The following is a 19,190-nucleotide window of genomic DNA, read 5'->3' as shown; positions in this document are numbered from 1 at the left end:
ACCAAGGGTTCCCAAACTTTTGAATGGGGTTATTTTAATAATTTCAGCAATTCTTTTGTCTTGTGGACTAAATGTTAATATCTTTTATGTACGATATCTTACTCAGGACAGCACTATATAAAAAATAACATGCATTTAGTATGATCTCTCTTATTTTTTGAAAATTACTCATATTTTCACAGATTCTGCAAGGGGTGCCCAAACTTTCGAGCCCCACTGTATGTATTCATAGGGCAAAGAGTACTTCAAAAATGTAATTATTCATTTCAATTACTTAATTATTTTTAATTAATTTAATTAATAATTTAATTAATAATTAATTTAAAGCAGTAATTACTGTACTTACTGCTTATTGCACTTCTGGTTAGATGCTAACTGCATTTCGTTACATTGTACCTACATGTGCAGTGAAAATAAAGTTGAATCTAATCTAATCTAATCTAATCAATTAAAATATGACATGAATTTGCATGGTACATTGTTAAACGAAATGCCTTTTAATTATGATAAGGACGAAGAGATTAAATATGTGTGTTTGTATAAAAGCCAGTCCTAATAGAAAATAAAAACCTTAATAAGGGTTGAATCTTGCAAAAATATATCAAGGTTTTCACCTCAAGATTACTAAATATAAATTATATCATCTAATTATTCTATAAATTGTTATAATTTATATTACTATACACTTATGAATCATATTTTGCTAGAAATATTTTCTCTCACACAATTTTCATAACAACTGAGCACATTTCTCCAATTTATTTTATAATTACAATTATTCTCAAGTGATAAAGGTACAAAAAATAATACAATGACGCATAAATTCTTACTATATATATTCATTCACATTCTATTGTATGTATTTTTCTAAATCTTCTTAGTTTTAAAATAATTGGAATTGGGGCAAAATGTGTTTAAACATCCTAAAAACAGGACTTTTTTTTTTAATTTAATTTACAATCAAATACAGTTTCTTGCTATGTTTTGGTGTGAAATATGACCCAGTTATGTTCTTAGAGACTCATGTCTCATTACATTTCACTGAAAAAAGTTCCATAAAACCAAATCATTTTTTGGGAAAGCTGTAAGTGTCTGCATTCAGTTCTAGGGTCTGTCTGATAAGAGCGTGTCGATGTCCTGTATGGCTCTGGAGGTTTTCTGCAGAGCCTCAGAGACGCAGTTCTCTGTGAGTTTGATCTCCGGTCGGTCAGAAGCACGCTCACAGCTCAAAGATCTTCCTGTAGGATGCAGGACGGGGCTGTTCTCCAACAAAACTGGTGGATTATGTCAAAGAAATATCTACCCAACAGCATTCTGCTCTCAATAAGCTAATTCCAAACCAAACAACCAAGGATACAGTTAAACCTCTTGATCTTTTCCAGCTCAGAAACAACAGATCTGTAGGGATGTAAGAAATCAGGATGAAGAAGAAATTTAGTTTTCTTCCATACATACTGACATTTCCAGGTGAACTATCCCTTTAAGAGTTACTGATATGCAGGTCATGTGATGCAAATGACTAGAATAATAATAAAAAATAATGATCCAGGGAATAAGAGTTCCTAAATACCTGTACGTTATTGGCTGAGCTGTGTCACAATGGGCGGAGTCTGAGAGAGCCACACCCACTGTACTCATGCTCTGATCTGTCTGTTTTACCCAGTCACACCACCGCACTACTGCTGACACATACCTGAGAGAGAAACAGACAAGATATTAAGGATTTTCAGAAGCAACTGGTGAAATTAATATGACATAAGCTCTTTACCTTTGATAAGTTTGGTCCGTCTCAACTTGGACAAGAGTTTGGTGCCCATCTGGCAAACTGAGCTGGCACCACCTGTGATGAGATGGTCTGCTTTCTGCCCCGAGATTCTGTTCCGTTTCTCCACACTGACATCACAAATACATAAAAAATATATTTTTTCAAAAAGACGAAATTCATAACCTTTAAAAAATTACAGGATTTGAATTTTTTTTTTTATTTATTGACATGATTTCAACTAAACTTAAATCACACTCCTTTGAGAAAGACTTGGACAATAAATAAATAAAAGGAAAATTAAAGTGAATACAAATGTAAAATAGGGAAGAAAAAAAGGGTTTTTCAAAAGTCACAGTTTTTTACAAAATTAACACAAAAAAACATTTAATTATAATTTATGTTCAACAATACAATTGTACAATATATTGATTCATATTTTATTAGAAGATAATAATAATAATTTTTATTTATTTAAAATAAAGTTTTAATTTGTGAAAAACACCATGCAGCACTGTACTTCTGTGAACATGTTATGTTAATATTAGGGCCGGGACTTTAACGCGTTAATTGAGATTAATTAATTACACAAAAAATAACGCGTTAACTAAGATTAATTAATTACAGAAAAAAAAAATCCCGCATTTTTAATAACTTATTTTTGCACCGCGGAACGTTTCTCACTGGATGAGTTTCGCCGGACCGATTATACTGGAGCACCAACTAGCGTTCGCATATCACTGCAGCACATGATCGAACCTCAAGTATCACCTCAACGCAAAACATATAGCAGCTAGCGTGGACTTAACACTTTATGTTGAACTATGTATTATTTTGTTGGTGCAACAGTTTATGTTGAACACTTTATTGTTTTGGCCAAGGTTGTTGAGAGTTGGACTTAGTATGTTATGGCCTCTGAAGCAACAGAGATGTTTTCTAATAGTCAGGGTTTCCAATGTTCTGAATGTAATTGACAGTATTGTGTTTTACTTAAAAAACTCTTTACAGAAGGTTCCAGCACCTATAAGCTTCCTGAATTTCTGAAATGTACTATTTCTAAATAGTTTCTAAATATGCTATTGCTACACTTCATGGCAAAAATTGCACTGGTCTGCTAGACTTGGTTGAACAAAAATAAACAATATTTTGTTGCTTAAGCTTATGTATTCAGTTATTATTCAATGGTAAACTATAAATCCATGTGAAAAAAAATTACTTCTCACTGTTCTCAGGTCAAATATTTATATGCGATTAAAATGCGATTAATTTCGATTAATTAATTACAAAGCCTCTAATTAATTAGATTAATTTTTTTAATCGAGTCCCGGCCCTAGTAAATATTTACGTAAATGGAACCTAATTAATCTTAAAACATACCATTTTAATGGTTTTAAGGGTATCGAACTGTTTTAACTAGTGAAGAGCTGAATAAATGTACAAGTGAGTGAGTTGATTAATTATCATTCATTAGGGAATCGTATATTATCCCTTGTGTCAGTATGTGGTTGTACTGTATTCTAATGAAGTAGATCCATGATGTACCTGTTCAGGTGTACGTGTGTCAGACCTCCACATCATCTGCGCTCTAACTCCATCCAGAAACAAGACCTCCACAGTCCCGTCGGAGAGAGCTTTAAAATATCCCGTACCTGCCACCATTACCTCCTGAACCACGCACACACAATCACACACCGCAGCCTGCTGAAGACAGAACCGTTATCATCACACACCGGACACCACAGACAGAGCGAGTGTTCACCATCACACGCACCTCGTTCCAGCAGGAAAGAGCGAGCGGGGCCCTCAGCGAGCTTCTGGCCTGGATGAAGCATTTCAGAATCCTGATGAAAAAGAAGCAAAGTTTGTGGAATACAAATAATATACATTATACATTATCAGCCCCTAGTGACTGAAGTCTATAAATTAATTAAATGAATCACTGGCTCAAGGTTGATGTTACTACTGCCCTTTTAGAAATAAATGGGAAACCCAGTGTTTTCGGGAACAGTTTGACATCAGCTATCCTGTGAATCCTTTGGTTTTGATGTGAGCTGTATGCTGTGTGCTTGTAAACCTCTCATCTCACCTGCTGGCCCGTGTGACCACAGACTGGACAGAATACAGCTGACCCGGCACATCAGGTGGGAGACCACACAGGTAATACACACACTCAGCCGTCTGAGAACACACAGAAATCAACTCATCTACAGAATCACGCTGTAAATGTGTACACGCAGCCTTTTCAGTCCTAATCAGCATGTCATACATCTCTGTGAGAAGCTCCGGCTTTGTGATGCGTGAAGTAATTACATAGAACTCCATTCGATCTGATGACTGACCCATCACCGGGTGAGATCTCTACCATCGGGATCACTCCATCTACTATACTGAAGAAGATTAAAAACATACATTAAATCATCATCAGTGTTAGGTCCCGAACAGACTCTGTTTGACACGCAGCCCTTAAAGTGACAGTACACAAAAAATTAAACTTCTGTTATCATTTACCAAACCTGTCTGAACCACTTTCTTCTGCTGAACACAAAAGAAGATATTTTGAAGAATGTTGGTAACCAAACAGTTGGTGGTAGCCATTGACTTTAGTAGGAATACAATGGAAGACAGTGGCAGCCTGCATCTGTTTGGTTACCAACAACAATTCATTCAACATTGAAAGGGTTTTTTGTGCATATAATTCCATTCCGATATTATTGGATTTTCAGAGGCCTTATATGATCCTTAAAAATGAGTTTCAAATGAATTAATCATTCTTTTTTTTTTCTAGAAAATTTTAAAAATGTTTACCCACTTTAAAAAGTTATTAGCCTATTCATGGTTTTTAAAGGGTTGGTTCCCGTGAGAATGAAAATTCGTCCATCTTCTCCTCGACCTCGAAGCATCCTAGGGCCATCCTTAAAAATATTTTGGTTTGCAGTAACAGTAAAAAAATTTTTTTTTAAAGGGTCAGTAGGTATAAGTGCTGTGAAGATACGCTCATATTAAGCATACAGAACATAACTCCATGTTTAATCCCCTATTAATGTGAATATTATATATGAACTGTCTGACTAAACAAATCGCTGTAGTGCTGTAGTGCATGAGGAGAAAAAAACACAGACGTCCATAGGGAGGCACTGGAAGCGTGCGTTGCACACACCAACATGAAATACGTCTCTTACAAATCTGGAACGCAGTCATCCTTTGAAGTATCGATACTAATAAATGTAGGAATCGTGACGTTTTTAATTTTCCGAGAATCACGATACTTTTGAAGTATTGGTGCACCGTGCAACACTAAGGTGAACTAACCCTTTAAGATGATGTTGTGGGTAGTGCTGCTAATTTATGAACATGAAATAAATCAGTACTCACCGATATATGACACCTTTACACCAGAGCACTTTCACCAGCTCAGCTGTGACTTCCTCTTCCTGTTCCAGCAAATCAGGATTCACAGCATCATATCGCCATCTGAACATCACATTAATGTTCTTTGAGTATGGACATATTTGCACCATCAAACACAATACTGATTATAACTGCAGTTTTTCTATGAGAATAAATGAGAGGAATAAATCTCTCTAAACCTAGGTCACATTTCACTCCAAAAAATAAATATATATATACATATTTACACACACACACACACCTGTGCTGATGAGGAGAGGGACATTTTAGTGGCAAAGGTTTGGGAAGCAGAGTTTTCAGCCCTGTTTGAGATGTTTGTCTAGCTTCTCCATCCGTTAAACCCTTTCCATCTTGCCCACTGACAGTATCTATAGTTTTCTGTGATTCCCAACGCTTGAATGCTAATGACAGAGGATAGCGCCACATCTTTGGGTAAAGTGCTCGGGAATACTGCTGGATCACTCTGGTGTACGTGTACACCTTCCCAGACTTCAAACTTGTTGATTCCAGTCTTTCTGTATCGGGGGCTTTAACGACAGACCCCAGATGGTCCGTCGCGGCACCCGCTGAGGCTTCAGAGAGGTTTAGACCCTTAACCATGGCAGATTTTGATAACAAGCTACTTAGTGAACATGTTGGTTTGTGTAGGTGACCTTGCAGATACTGTGACTCTGCTTCATTTTGGCTGGACCGACAGACAAACTCCACTGTGAACTCTTCTCCAGAAGAGGAAAGGACGAGTTTGGCATGTCCATCTACAGAGCAGACGGTGATCTCTCCATGTGGCCCAGCGGTGCAGGAGTCAGACCCGGGCCACTCCACCTCAGTTATGGCACTGGTGAACGGCTGCAAATCAGCATTTGGTTAAGAAAATAGGCAAAAATGAGAAATCAAGCTGTACTTACATGATTTCATTAATAAAAAGCAAACCTTACTACAGCTTTAAGACAGTCTAACCTTGTTGTATTCCACAGTTATGAGCTCCTCAGGCAGATATGGATGAGTTGCATACTTGTTTCTGAACGTCAAAGCATTCTGTACCACTCTCTAAACAAAAGAAAAAATTAATGATGTATTTTTATGCTGTACACTAATATTTACAGATTTATGGTTAGAGATAGGTAGATACATAGGTAGGTAGATAGGTTTAGACATGTTTCATGAAATTGCAATGCAGTGACACAGTACTGTATTTGAATACATTTATGTCGATAAATAGGTGATCTATATACCTTATACTCGCTGATGGCGAATCTTGTTCTCTGTCTGAGTCTGTCTCTGGGCTGTAGCGGGTGTGCAGAGGGTGAAGTGTTTTTCTCGATCATGAACTCAGATCCGCAGGGAGAGAGCTGCAGTCTGCGCCCGTCCGAGTAAAACACATCCACAGACTCATCCACACACATGACCATAAACCTTACCGAGCACATGACTCACTTAACACGACACGACTGAACCAATTACACACTGCGACAGTCTAAACGAAAACACTCAAATTAATCACTGACGCATCACAAACTAAATCCACAGTCGCGTCAAATTGTTGCTGCTAGTGTTGTATGATTCGCGAAAGGAGGATCGTTTTTGAGAGTCGAATCTTTTGATTCAATCGATTGTAAACACGATTGATTCAAAAGTTCCGACTCGCAAAAAATGATCCTTTTGAAAGATTATCATGTAAGCCTTTATTAATTAAATTAACTCAGAAAAAAACATAACATTCAAGACGTGTATTTAGATAAAAACGCTGGGGTGTCGTGTCCGGGACCAGGTGATCAGTTTCTTTGAAAGGACTGTTCAAAAGAACCGATTCGCAGAAATGACTCGGACTTCCCGTCTCTATTTGCAAATTTTCGCGGCTGATGAAGAGAATGACGCTGATTGGATGAATCACTTCTTCTACATAAATATCTGCGCTCCCTCATCGCCCCCTTGCTGCAGAGTTTCAACTCTGGAAAGCTGAGGAACACGGATCAAGATTTGATTTAGATTTTTTTTTTATTAGTCTAACAAAGAAATATAATTTATTATTTTATTTAATATAAAATAAAATCAAATGACGCCAGTATTTGCACATAACGCTACATATTTATAAATAACATGAAGCCTGTATTTAAACATCGTTAATATCTTTGCATTCTATGATAGTTTCAGAATTATTTAATTTTTACTTTAAGCAAAATATGATTTGCTTTGTATTTTATATTATTATTTCGGGGTGTATATATAATATATATTTTATAAATATTGTTGCATACTTCAGTTTTATTAGAATGATATTGCACTGTCTATATGGCATCACTGATAAATGTAAAGTTTCTTAATTACCTAAATCCCAATTTAATTTTGTCTATTTTTTTCTGTTTTTGACAGTTTTCCAAAAGCCATAGAATTATGGTCATGGTTAATTTAAAATAACACCTATTTAAAACAAGCTTTAGTTCGCAGGTCAACAGAACAAGTTAATAAATATATCATAAAAAAAATCAGGATTTACACACACCTCAGGTCACTTGGATTACTATGAAACGCAAAGAAACAGTGTTTTTATAAAGATTTATTGCAGGCAAACAATGCAGTAAATAATATTTACAACTATAGTAAAATAAACATTCCTTTATGTGGGCTCCATGAGATGTTGGTGATGAGGAAAGTTCTGTAAATCACAGTGGAGGATGAATCGAACCTTCTCTGAGCGTTTCCTCTGATTTGACACAACACGTGAAGAAACTTTATTCCTGCATTTGAAAAACCAAAGACTAGAAAGTCAAGGTTCCTTTTTTTCATCAAACATGTGCATATAAGTTGAAAATAAAACTCTAAAAAGGTGTGAGGGGAGTCTGAGAAAGGAAGAACAGTAGAATTGTATTTTCTTAAAATGTTTTTTGTCTTTTTTTCCCGCGCTCTTCAACTCTACATGGCAAAGCCTTGATGAGGAGTAAAAGACAAAACTCAGTTTCTCATTCTACATTTAGTTGTTAGTTTGCAAACAAGCCACACGTACACTTGATGATGCTACTCTTCGGCTCTTAATAAAATCTCACTGCAAACTTAGTTTTTTTTGAGGGATGACAAATCTGAACACGCATAAAATAAACCTCACAACCCAGATGCCAAACCAATGGCAAACTGATGGCCTGACGGACTTGTGCCAATGATGCTGCATTACACCCAGCCATTAAATCCAGTGACACTGCAGCCAAGAAGTGCTTGTTGAGAAATAAAACGAAAATCAACCGAAACGTTCTTGATTCCACCCACTCTGAAATATTCCAGCGGGTTGGGTGTGAGACCACATGACCATCTCGCAGTCGCTTATTTCTTTCCTCTTGCGTCCGACTCCATGCAAAACCTCTCAAATGCCTCCTCGATCTCCGGATCCATTTCGTCTTCATCAGCGCAGAAACTGCAACACAGAAGCATTCCTACATAGGTATATGGAAGCTTGTTTACAACACATACACACACACACACACACACACAAAAAAGATGACTTTTTATCTTACAATTCTGACTTAGTTCATCAGTTTTAAGTTTATATTTCACAGTATTGACTTATTTCCTTGATATTCTGACTATATTCAGTATATCACAATGAAGTATTTTCTTGCAGTTGTGTGGAAAAAAAGTAAAAACTGTGAAAGATCAACCCAAAATTTTAAATATAAACTTACTATATTGTAAGATAAAGTCAATAGCTTTTCTATGCCATGGTGGAAAAAAAAAAAAGAAAAAAGAAAAAGATGATTGCCCTTGATTCAAGCCTTCGATTTACCTGGGCTCATAAAATTAGCACAGAATCAGGAGGAGGACACAGAAAAGAAGACAATGATGAATAAAGTTGTAGTTTTTGCTATTTTTGGACCAAAATGTATTTTCGATGCTTCAAAATATTCTAACTGACCCTCTGATGTCACATGGACTACTTTGCTGATGTTTTTCTTACCTTTCTGGACAAAAGTTAACAGCTTAAGTCATTTGAGGATTAATGCTTATTGGAGACGTGAACCATCTAAACCGATTCAGTTCGATTTGGTGAACTGGTTCAAAAAGATCCGGTTACATCGAATGATTCGTTCGCGAACCGGATATGACAAACTGCTTTGTTTTGAACTCTCTCTCACAACAGACACGGAAGAGAATGCTGAATAAAGTCGTGGTTTTTACTATTTTTGGACCGAAATGTATTTTCGATGCTTCAACAAATTCTAACTGACCCTCTGATGTCACATGGACTACTTTGAAGATGTTTTTCTTACCTTCCTGGACATGGACAGTTTACCATACACACAGCTTCAATGGAGGGACTGAGAGCTCATGGACTAAATCTAAAATATCTTAAACTGTGTTCCGAAGATGAACCGAGGTCTCACGGGTTTGGAACGACATGAAGGTGAGTTATTAATGATTTTGATTATTGGGTGAACTAACCCTTTAAGCTGATCGTGGCTGCTTTTCTTACTTTAAAGTTGTAATAAGACTTCCAAACTTTTAATCAAATACATGCAACCTTTTTTTAAATATATGAAAATGTAAAAAATATATTAACATGAAGTTTTCTTTAAATCTGCATCTATCAAATTTGTCTAAAATCATCAATATAAAAGTGGATCACTATACTGTAAGTCTATATATTTCTAATCATGCTTATGCATTCCTTCATTATAAGTGCCTTATTTCAACTGTTTGTTTGTTTTCTGTCATAATGTGTATTGTATGAAATAGAAAAAGCTCTTTTAAAACTCATCAGATGAATTACAGTCTCCCCCTGTCGGCTGGTCTTTGTTAACTGCTCATGGGATATCCAATGGGCTGAAGACTATCCTGAATGAGACTGGCACGTCTCTTCCTGGACTGCTGACTTCACTAAAATGTGCTCTTTGACTCCCCACAGCATCATTGTGAGGAGGACAATTACTGGAGTTCCAGCAGAGGGGTATTAGTCAACGAAAACTAAAACCTTTTACTTGAAATAAAATAACCTTGAACAGAAATAAAATCATCTATAAATAAAAAACTAAACTTATTTCAGATAGTTGCCAAAGAAACACTTTTAATTTAATTGACATTCTAAAATAACTAAAACTAAAAAAAAAAAAGAAATATGAAAACTATATAGCTATAATTAAATACATTTTATTTAATAACAAAAAACACCCCAACATGATTAAACCTTTAAATAAAATTAAAAAGTGATTCAAAATATTAATTAAAAACTATACAGTATTTTAGTTGTGCACGCAAACAAGACTCTTGATGTTCCGCAAACAAATGTACAGATATCTACTTACGAATCATTTCCATTCTCCTCATATGCATCAGGGAAGTAGTCTTCTCTGTCTAGAATCTCCTGGTATTTGTCTGAGTATTCTGTGGTGGTAAAAAAAAAAAAAAAAAAAACACGGAACGATAAGCACAATAGTAGATTAGTAGTAAATACAGTAATTATTAATATATATAAAAAAATTTAATATAAAATAATATAAAAATAATTATAATAATGTGAATGAGAATTGTGAATAAAAAAATAAATGAAACCAGTTAATTTTATAAAAATAAATCAAGTAATGCAAGTCTTAATACCCTTTTTTCCCCTCAAAATGCAATTTCTGATTTTGAACTTGAACATGTTTTTGCGACATTCCCCCACTTAATAAAACATGAGCAAGTCTGTAGACGGGTCACAGCAGACTAAAGTCGCTGCCGGTGCTCACCAGGATCTGCTGCTGTAAAAGGCGTCCCATCCGCTGTGTAGAAGGTTGGTTCATTCTGAGGAGCAAAACCATCACAGAAACGCATCAAGAGAGGCGACAAAGTACGCATGCTGTCACAGATTACATATTTTACTCCAAAACCTCAGTGAACGCATTTTGTTTCTTTGGTATTACGCACCATAAAGTAGTTGGGGTCATTGTCAGGTGTAGCGTCACTGGACACACTCGCTGTGTGAACTCGACCCCAGTTACTGGACCGTAATTCCACCAGTTTCAACAGCATCTGCCTGACATCTCTACAAACGCACACATACAGTAAACATTAATAAACACAGAGATACTGTAAACATCAATAATGCAACTGTACTGCTTTCAGCAATCTAAGAGCGGTTCACACCTACAGTGACATTCAGTAACATAACAAATGGAAGTTGATAACTTACAGCATCATGAGCAACAACAACTGTTGGCAATGCCACTCAACTTTGTGTAAATGTACGATGGTAAGCTCAATACTACATACATACAGTATATACCAGTGTTGTTTTATTGTCACTGCACTCTCAGAAAAGTCTGTAAAAATATATCCAATATAAGGTGTTAAAATGAAGGAATATTCCATACTTATTTTATCACAGGTGTTTCACCTATATTTTGCATTATGCATTGCATTGTGTCTTATGGTTGAAGTAAAAAAAAAGGTAATTTTCTCCCAGTAAATCTTTTGCTTACAATGTATTATAGTTTTAGTTAAGATTTTTTAATGAGTTTTTCTTCTTATATTTTGTTTTAATTTGATATTTTTTTTGTAATTTTGTTGCATTTTTCATTTTTTGCTGTTTTTATGTCTATACAGTTTATATTTTGTCAGTTTTATTTTTAGTCATTTTTGTACATCACGAAACTGAAATGAGGAATGCTGTATTTGGCATGCATGCATGCATAAATAAAAAAAACTTTATTTAACTTCTGTTTATGCCAAGCATCAAACATGTTTTTTATGGTTTTAGTTTTGGTGAACTACAATTCTGTTGATATACTGCATGCTAAAAACACTCTTTTGTTGCCCGACTCGCTCACCGGCTGCATTTGGCATCCAGCAAAATGTCTTCAATCTTCTTGATTATCTCATCCATGTCTGACTGGCCTTTCTCCTTCCATGTGTCATCCAGAATGGAACCGCTCAGCTTGTCAAATCAGTACAGTAAAACAATGCTAGTCAACACCAACAGCGAAGCACTGCGTTATTATCAGCAGATTGATTGATTATCTCATTTTAGTTCTTTGAGTTAAGTTTCAAAGTCTTTGTTTACATTAGGATTAGTGTCACTAATGATCTTAAGTTGAGTCCTGAGGTCACCTGATAACTCCTACAGAGTAATAAACAGGGCATTGGCTCTCAAACAGTACCATTCAGTGCAGCTGTAACGTATTCAAAGAGGAATACTTCAAACCTTGAGTAATTTGACAGCACACATTAGGTTGGGGTCATCTGGGTGAGAGAATAATGTGTTCAAAAGATCCTTTAGCGCTCCCAGTAAGACATTGGCTCGCCCGGGGGTGTCCTTTCTACTTTTTACCTGAAACAAATTGAAGAATTGAAATCTACTACTAATAGTTTGGCCAACAGAATAAAAATAAACAGTACCGCTACAGAAGAATAGCCAGCTATGCATTTGGGTTTATTTTGTAGTGATGAATGGTTGACTAGCTTTCCCAGTGTTATTACAAAATCACTCACTAAGTAAAGTAAGTTTAAGTTTAAGTAAAGTAAAGTAAAGTAAAGTAAAGGTTAAGTTAAGTTAGTAATGTTATGTTGTTATGTTATGTTAAGTTAAGTAAGTTTAAGTAAAGTAAAGTTAAGTAAAGTAAGTTTAAGTAAAGTAAAGTAAAAGTTAAGTTGGTAAAGTACAGTAAGTAAAGTGCAGTAAGTTAAGTTAAGTTAAGTAAAGTAAGTCAAGGAAGGGAGGAAGGAAGGATGACTTTATTTTGTGATAATAAGTGAAAAGCATTGGTTGTGTGCTGACCTCCAGGTTAAGGTAAAGCTCCCCCAGAAATAGCACATAATAGTGAAACCTCTTCTGGGTCTCTGGGTCTCCTCTCACAGTCTGCTCCCTCTGCTCATACTCAGTTTGACACCTACACAGACACACAAAATAGAGTTTAAGGATAAACAAAACTAACAAAAATGTGACTAAACGAAACTGAAAGTAAAGGCTTAGAAGGAAAAGGGAAGAAACTGTTGACTTTGAGAACCAAATGTCAAGCCACTTTCTCTGAACCACCCAGAAATGGGTACTTGGGCGTCACAATTACCTCTGCAGCAGCAGCTGTCTGAAGTTACGGCTAGCCGGACTGAGACGGATGTGATGAGACAGATGGTTACAGAGCCGCGCACCCGTGTAGGCGAAGTTAGGGATAGACGTGGACTGTGGAAAACAAATGTGGGATGGTTTTCATTGCATTCATCTTAACAATAACTGCTAAATGCATTATGCTTTGACCAGTACACATATTAAAAATAGTTTCAGTTTTGCTATTTGGTTCAAAATTCAATACAGCACTGATGCATGATTTGAAAACTAACCAGTAAACTGACAGAATTTACCTTTTTATATAATAATTTTTTATATAATAATACTCAAGATGTTACAGATGCCATCATCAACATACAGAACTAACAAATATTGCTACAAGTGTGACTGCATCATATAATAATTGCTGTTAATAATGTTAATCGTCTGGTTGACTACGTCTCGTATACATTTTTCTGAAAATTCCTGTCATATGCGCACAAACTGACAGGCACCTCTTATAAGCTACTACTAAATATTGAAGAAACGTAATTTCTGTAAAGTTGCTTTGCAATGATTTGTATCATAAAATGTGCTATACAAATAAACTTGAATTGAATTGAATCTCAAGTTACATGCATGTTTTAACAGACAATCAGCATGCAAAACTTTTTTGCCAGTTTATGATTAGACTTTTATTGATTTTTATCAGATTATTGACATTTTTGTGTGTCCACTTAATGAACAAATAAATAAATAATATAGTAGTATGTATACATAATACTATTAAAATAAAAACAAATATATGGACTATACATTGCATAGTTTAAAAGACAGCAATAAATATGTGTGTGTGTGTGTGTGTGTATATATATATATATATATATATATATATATATATATATATATATATATATATATATATATATATATATATATACGGTATATATTTATTTTATTTTTTTATATGTAATATTTATGTTCTGCAATAGATGAAATATATTAAAAAAATAGATTTGACTGTGATTTAAAGGGATAGTTCACTCAAAAAAATCATGAACACATAATTTTAAAGTTCTGTTGTTTTCCATGTAAAATAAAAAGTGAGTAAATAATGGCTGGTGAACTATTCCAGATCCATTATCAGAAACTCATCACAAATGCACCTGAACGTAGATGAGCTCTACCAGCTCCTGCAGAATCTCCTCTGTAGTGACCAAGCTGTTCAGCATGTCCGTGATGTAATCGATTTCTGACTCGAAGGACCCCGGAGACGAGTTCAGATGGCTTACGAAATCCTGAACGAAATCAGCCAGTGAGGTCTCGGGGTAGTAATCTTCAGATACATCCGAATACACTTCATCCTAAAAAGAGAGAACATTAGACTAGTACCACAGTAAATTCACACAGTGTTAAAAAGGAGCCACATAGACTCACGTGGAACGATGCATAATTGCCCGGGACAAACTCAGGTGCGGCAGCGGACAGTTTGGAGTTTTTCACAAGTGCATCTGCAGTACTGCTGCTATTGTGTCCTCCTGAAGGAATGAGGGATCTGATCTCTGGAAGATGGAGCGAGGAAGAATGGCATTAACGCTGAACATCTGTTGTCACTATGCACTAATTCACGTTTTGTGTTATTTAATAATTTTGATGACCTCACTAGTATTCAAAAAAACTTTAAAAAACATTCTGATAAAGAACAAGCAGGGATGCAAAACATTAGACTTGAAGTGTAGAGACAGAAGCAATCCTTCAAGACACCATTTAATCAGCTTTAAATCATGCATTCCAATAACAGTAATCCTGCAATAATCTTCATCACACAACAACAAATGTGTCTTTTAACATGAAAGATCACAATCAATCAGAAGTAATTATTAAATGTCAAGTCAGTCAACTAATAACAAAATACATGGTTAAAATCTATTTCATCTGTTCGTTATCCATCGTTTCATTTCTTCATTCATGTATCTATCATCTATCTACTCATCCATCCATCTTTACATCCATATATCTATCCATACATCTATCAACAGAATTCATCTAAAAATGGTTGATGTGATTTGTACTCTCTCCAGCAATCATTTCACACATCTATCCATCCCTTTATCTATCTATCTATCTATGCATCTATCATCCATCTATCCATTCATGCATCTATCCATCCTTCTATATTCTTTCATCCTTCTTTCTATCTATCTATCCCTCTATCTGTCCATTCATGCATCTATCATCCCTCTATCCATATATTATTCATCCATCATTCTATCTATCCAACTATCTATTTATGATGTCTGTCTCTAGCTGCCTATATATCTACAGTCAACTTTATTGAAATGTTCAAAATAATTTTTCCATGGACAAAGCATTAGTAACTTCAAATATTTACACATAAATGTGTACAGTACGGTGCAGAAATCTTAGGCCATTAGTATTTTAATCAACAAAAAAAGGTTTTAAGCCAGTTATTTCTATCTTTTGCTGTAGTTTGTCTGTGGGAAATAACATTTTACATTTCCAAACATTCCTTTTTTTCAGGGCTGGACAGTACGAGCATTTCACTTTGTTGCACCAAATGCAGATTTTATTTAGTTAATTGAAGTTAATTGATAAATAAAATCTATATATGACATTATTTTTGAAAGCATCCTTATGTTACAGTAAGTGCCTAGAACTTTTAACAGTATTGTAGCTTTGCATGAAGGTTTCTTGAAGTGTCTTGACAGTTCTTCTGGATTTAGTCTGCCTCAGATTTTTTTTTCCTCAGTTTTCGGTTTGTTGATGTAATCCCAGACGGACTGGATGATGGTGAGATCAGATCACTGGCTGCTGTCAGACACAAATCTCACTGGATTATTACAATTAACGCCAAAAGGAGTGTAAAAGCCATTTTTTGTTGTTGGTTAAAATACTAATGGCCTAAAACTTTTGCACATTACTGTATGTTCTAATGACATTTTTAAAAATCAGCTTTAACCAAGCATTAGCATCTATCCATGTATTACAGGTGCTGATCATATAATTAGAATATCATCAAAAAGTTTATTTATTTCAATAATTCCTTTCAAAAAGTGAAAATTGTATATTATATTCATTCATTAAATACAGACTGATATATTTCAAATGTTTTTTTTATTTTAATGATTATAACTGACAACTAAGGAAAGTCCCAAATTCAGTATCTCAGAAAATGTGAATATTACCAATACAAAGAGAGGATTTTTAGAAATCGTGGCCAACTGAAAAGTATGAACATGAAAAGCATGTACAGCACTAAATACTTAGTTGGGTCTCCTTTTGCCTGAATGACTGCAGCAATGCGGCGTGGCATGGAGTCGATCAGTCTGTGGCACTGCTCAGGTGTTATGAGAGTCCAGGTTGCTCTAATAGTGGACTTCAGCTCTTCTGCATTGTTGGGTCTGGGATATTGCATCTTCCTCTTCACAATACACCATAGATTTTCTTTAGGGTTAAGGTCAGACGAGTTTGCTGGGCAATTAAGAACAGGGATACCATGGTCCATAAACCAGGTACTGGAAGCTTTGGCACTGTGTGCTGGGGCCAAGTTCTGTTGGAAAATGAAATCTGCATCTCCATAAAGTTGGTCAGCAGCAGGAAGCATGAAGTGCTCTAAAACGCCCTGGTATACAGCTATGTTGACCTTGGACCTCAGAAAACACAGTGGACCAACACCAGCAAATGACATGGCACCGCAAACCATCAATGACTGTGGAAACTTTACACTGGACTTCAAGCAATGTGGATTGTGTGCCTCTCCTCTCTTCCTCCAGACTCTGGGACCCTGATATCCCAAGGAAATGCAAAATTAATCAGAGAACATAACTTTGGACCACTCAGCAGCATTCCAGTCCTTTTTGAAGCGAGACGCTTCTGACACTGTCTGTTGTTCAAGAGTGGCTTGACACAAGGAATGCGACAGCTGAAACCCATGTCTTGCATACGTCTGTGCGAAGTGGTTCTTGAAGCACTGACTCCAGCTGCAGTCCACTCTTTGTGAATCTCCCCCACATTTTTGAATGGGTTTTGTTTCACAATCCTCTTCAGGGTGTGGTTATCCCTATTGCTTGTACACTTTTTTTCTACCACATCTTTTCCTTTCCTTCACCTTTATATTCATGTGCTTGGACACAGAGCTCTGTGAACAGCCAGCCTCAATGTCAATGCTCATCTTTTGGACAACTGTCAAGTCAGCAGCCTTCCCCAGGATTGTGTAGCCTACACAGAACCAGACTGAGAGACCATTTAAAGGCTTTGCAGGTGTTTTGAGTTCATTAGCTGATTAGAGTTGTGGCACCAGGTGTCTTCAATATTGAACATTTTCACAATATCCTAATTTTCTGAGATACTGAATTTGGGATTTTCCTTAGTTGTCAGTTATAATCATCAAAACGACAAAAGAAATAACATTTGAAATATATCAGTCTGTGTGTAATGAATGAATATAATATACAAGAATCACTTTTTGTGAAATAAATCAACTTTTTGATGATATTCTAATTATATGACCAGCACCTGTATATGCATAACGTGATAACGTTAACGTTACATCTAAACAGTGACTAGCATCGACTGAAGTCACTCCTCCGTAGGGTAATTATTAACCCAAATGCTCTGCTTTTTATAACCGAGGGGGCTTCAAATGGAGGACTAGACAAAAAGACTAAAACGTGTCTGTGTGTGTGTGTGTCCCTCCTCAAAAGCCTCAGACAACATTAGCTAGTTCGCAGAAACCGTTATTCGCAAACTAGCATGTGAGCTAGCACCGAGCGCGACTTCACCTGCGCCGCCGTCCGACATCGGAGGAGATGTGCGCGGCTGTCTGAGCGGTTCACCCGGGCTGAACACTGCACTTCTCATGTCTCCAGCCTCGGATGAGGTGGAGGACGATGACGGTGTGCTGCTGCTACTGTTGTTGTTGTTATACATGATCTTCCTCTCGTTGTTCTCGCCCGTCCGATCACAACTGTCCCCCGTCAGACGCGAATAAACACACGGATCCGATCTCAGAGGGCCGATACTCAGACTAACGTCACTCTAGAGTCTGCTTCTCATTTTCATGATTACTATTTCTGTTTCTGGCATCTGTCCCGTCAGTAAGCGTTAATCACTTCCTCCAGAACTAGCGAGAAGGGTCTCTTGGAAACAGTGTTTGATCAGAAGAGCGCCGTCTATTGGTGGAGAGGAAATGTTACATCATAGCTTCTCTAACACGTGGGATATTTGAGGAGCGTCTCGCTGCTGCAATATTTTACATTTACTATAGTTTCCACCGAAAATTCCACAGATATTACAGTTATGCATTTTATATGAATACTGTACAAAATAGGTTAAATAAAAATAGGTTAAATAAGATAACTTGTTTGGACCCAAATACAATTAAAATTTGAGCTTTGTGATATGTATATATTTAGAAATAAAAATTAAACGTGTTTGTAAAATTTAAATTTTACAGCAACTTTTGAAAGTGTTTAACTGTCATTTGTATAATTAGATTTATTAATATTAATTTCTAAATGTAATTATTTTTTTGTGGGGGGGGTAATTTTTAGTTTGATTTACATTTTATTAGTTTGGCATATTTAATATTTTTAATAGTTTTATTTAAACTATTTTGAAATCAGACTTTAAATTGGTTTAATTTATATATTTTGTATTTCAGATTACAATTATCAAAAATTATTTAAAATATTTTTAGCTAACAAATATATATTTTTTACTGATAAACATGCATTTCTCATAAATTAAAAACTGAGCATGATGTTTGACAATGGCAAATTGAGAACTGATCAAATGGAACAAATGTTGATAAATTAATTTATAATGCAAAATCATGTGGTATCAAAGGTGCACACAAAATGTTGGATACAGTTAAAAGTAACATTGGTCGTCAAAATGACTTATTACATTTTTTTACATTTTTATTCAGCTGTAATGATGATGCTGTTAAGGTTAAGAAGGACAAGGCCATTTTAAAAGGGAGTAAAATGCAAA

General features: G+C 35.7%; 2 protein-coding genes across 3 annotated transcripts; both read right to left on the bottom strand.

Annotated features, from left to right (window-relative positions):
• Nucleotides 1–936: 936 nt before the first annotated feature.
• c5h5orf34 (chromosome 5 C5orf34 homolog) lies at nt 937–6,891 on the bottom strand. 2 transcript variants are annotated; one of them, XM_026245802.1, is made up of 12 exons: nt 6,403–6,891; nt 6,128–6,217; nt 5,412–6,016; nt 5,135–5,233; nt 4,029–4,149; nt 3,849–3,940; nt 3,534–3,603; nt 3,305–3,463; nt 1,769–1,893; nt 1,571–1,693; nt 1,358–1,398; nt 937–1,274 (listed from the first exon to the last, which is right to left on the bottom strand). In XM_026245802.1, exons 1-12 carry the CDS (start codon nt 6,595–6,597, stop codon nt 1,105–1,107), a joined length of 1,890 nt encoding a protein of 629 aa, XP_026101587.1. In that variant the 5' UTR covers nt 6,598–6,891; the 3' UTR covers nt 937–1,104. The 2 variants fall into 2 exon arrangements, with proteins under 2 accessions (XP_026101587.1, XP_026101590.1); XM_026245805.1 differs by having other exon boundaries at nt 3,305–3,460; nt 6,403–6,809.
• Nucleotides 6,892–7,708: 817 nt separating this feature from the next.
• Nucleotides 7,709–18,364, bottom strand: LOC113072901 (polyadenylate-binding protein-interacting protein 1). Its single transcript, XM_026245798.1, has 11 exons — nt 17,978–18,364; nt 14,613–14,737; nt 14,342–14,539; nt 13,198–13,310; nt 12,909–13,020; nt 12,336–12,461; nt 11,962–12,068; nt 11,060–11,177; nt 10,882–10,936; nt 10,459–10,537; nt 7,709–8,573 (listed from the first exon to the last, which is right to left on the bottom strand). Exons 1-11 carry the CDS (start codon nt 18,123–18,125, stop codon nt 8,483–8,485), a joined length of 1,272 nt encoding a protein of 423 aa, XP_026101583.1. The 5' UTR covers nt 18,126–18,364; the 3' UTR covers nt 7,709–8,482.
• Nucleotides 18,365–19,190: the final 826 nt, after the last annotated feature.

This window comes from Carassius auratus, chromosome 5 (assembly GCF_003368295.1).
Source record: "Carassius auratus strain Wakin chromosome 5, ASM336829v1, whole genome shotgun sequence".
In the NCBI taxonomy this organism is placed as follows: Eukaryota; Metazoa; Chordata; class Actinopteri; order Cypriniformes; family Cyprinidae; genus Carassius; species Carassius auratus.
The sequence above is the reverse complement of the archived record's forward strand: the minus strand, read 5'-3'. Positions and strand labels throughout refer to the sequence as shown.

Bases quoted from the DNA above. Each gene is read 5' to 3' on its own strand.
- c5h5orf34 (XM_026245802.1), bottom strand. From the start codon at position 6,597: ATGTGCTCGGTAAGGTTTATGGTCATGTGTGTGGATGAGTCTGTGGAT. The intron at 3,604-3,848 runs GTGAGATGAGAG...CTTTTTCATCAG, and splicing joins GTGGTCACACGGGCCAGCAG to GATTCTGAAATGCTTCATCC. The intron at 3,464-3,533 runs GTGCGTGTGATG...TTCTGTCTTCAG, and splicing joins CTCTTTCCTGCTGGAACGAG to CAGGCTGCGGTGTGTGATTG.
- LOC113072901 (XM_026245798.1), bottom strand. From the start codon at position 18,125: ATGTATAACAACAACAACAGTAGCAGCAGCACACCGTCATCGTCCTCC. The intron at 13,311-14,341 runs GTGCATTTGTGA...TGTTTTCCACAG, and splicing joins TAGAGCTCATCTACGTTCAG to TCCACGTCTATCCCTAACTT. The intron at 10,538-10,881 runs GTGAGCACCGGC...TTACCACCACAG, and splicing joins TTTTACAGCAGCAGATCCTG to AATACTCAGACAAATACCAG.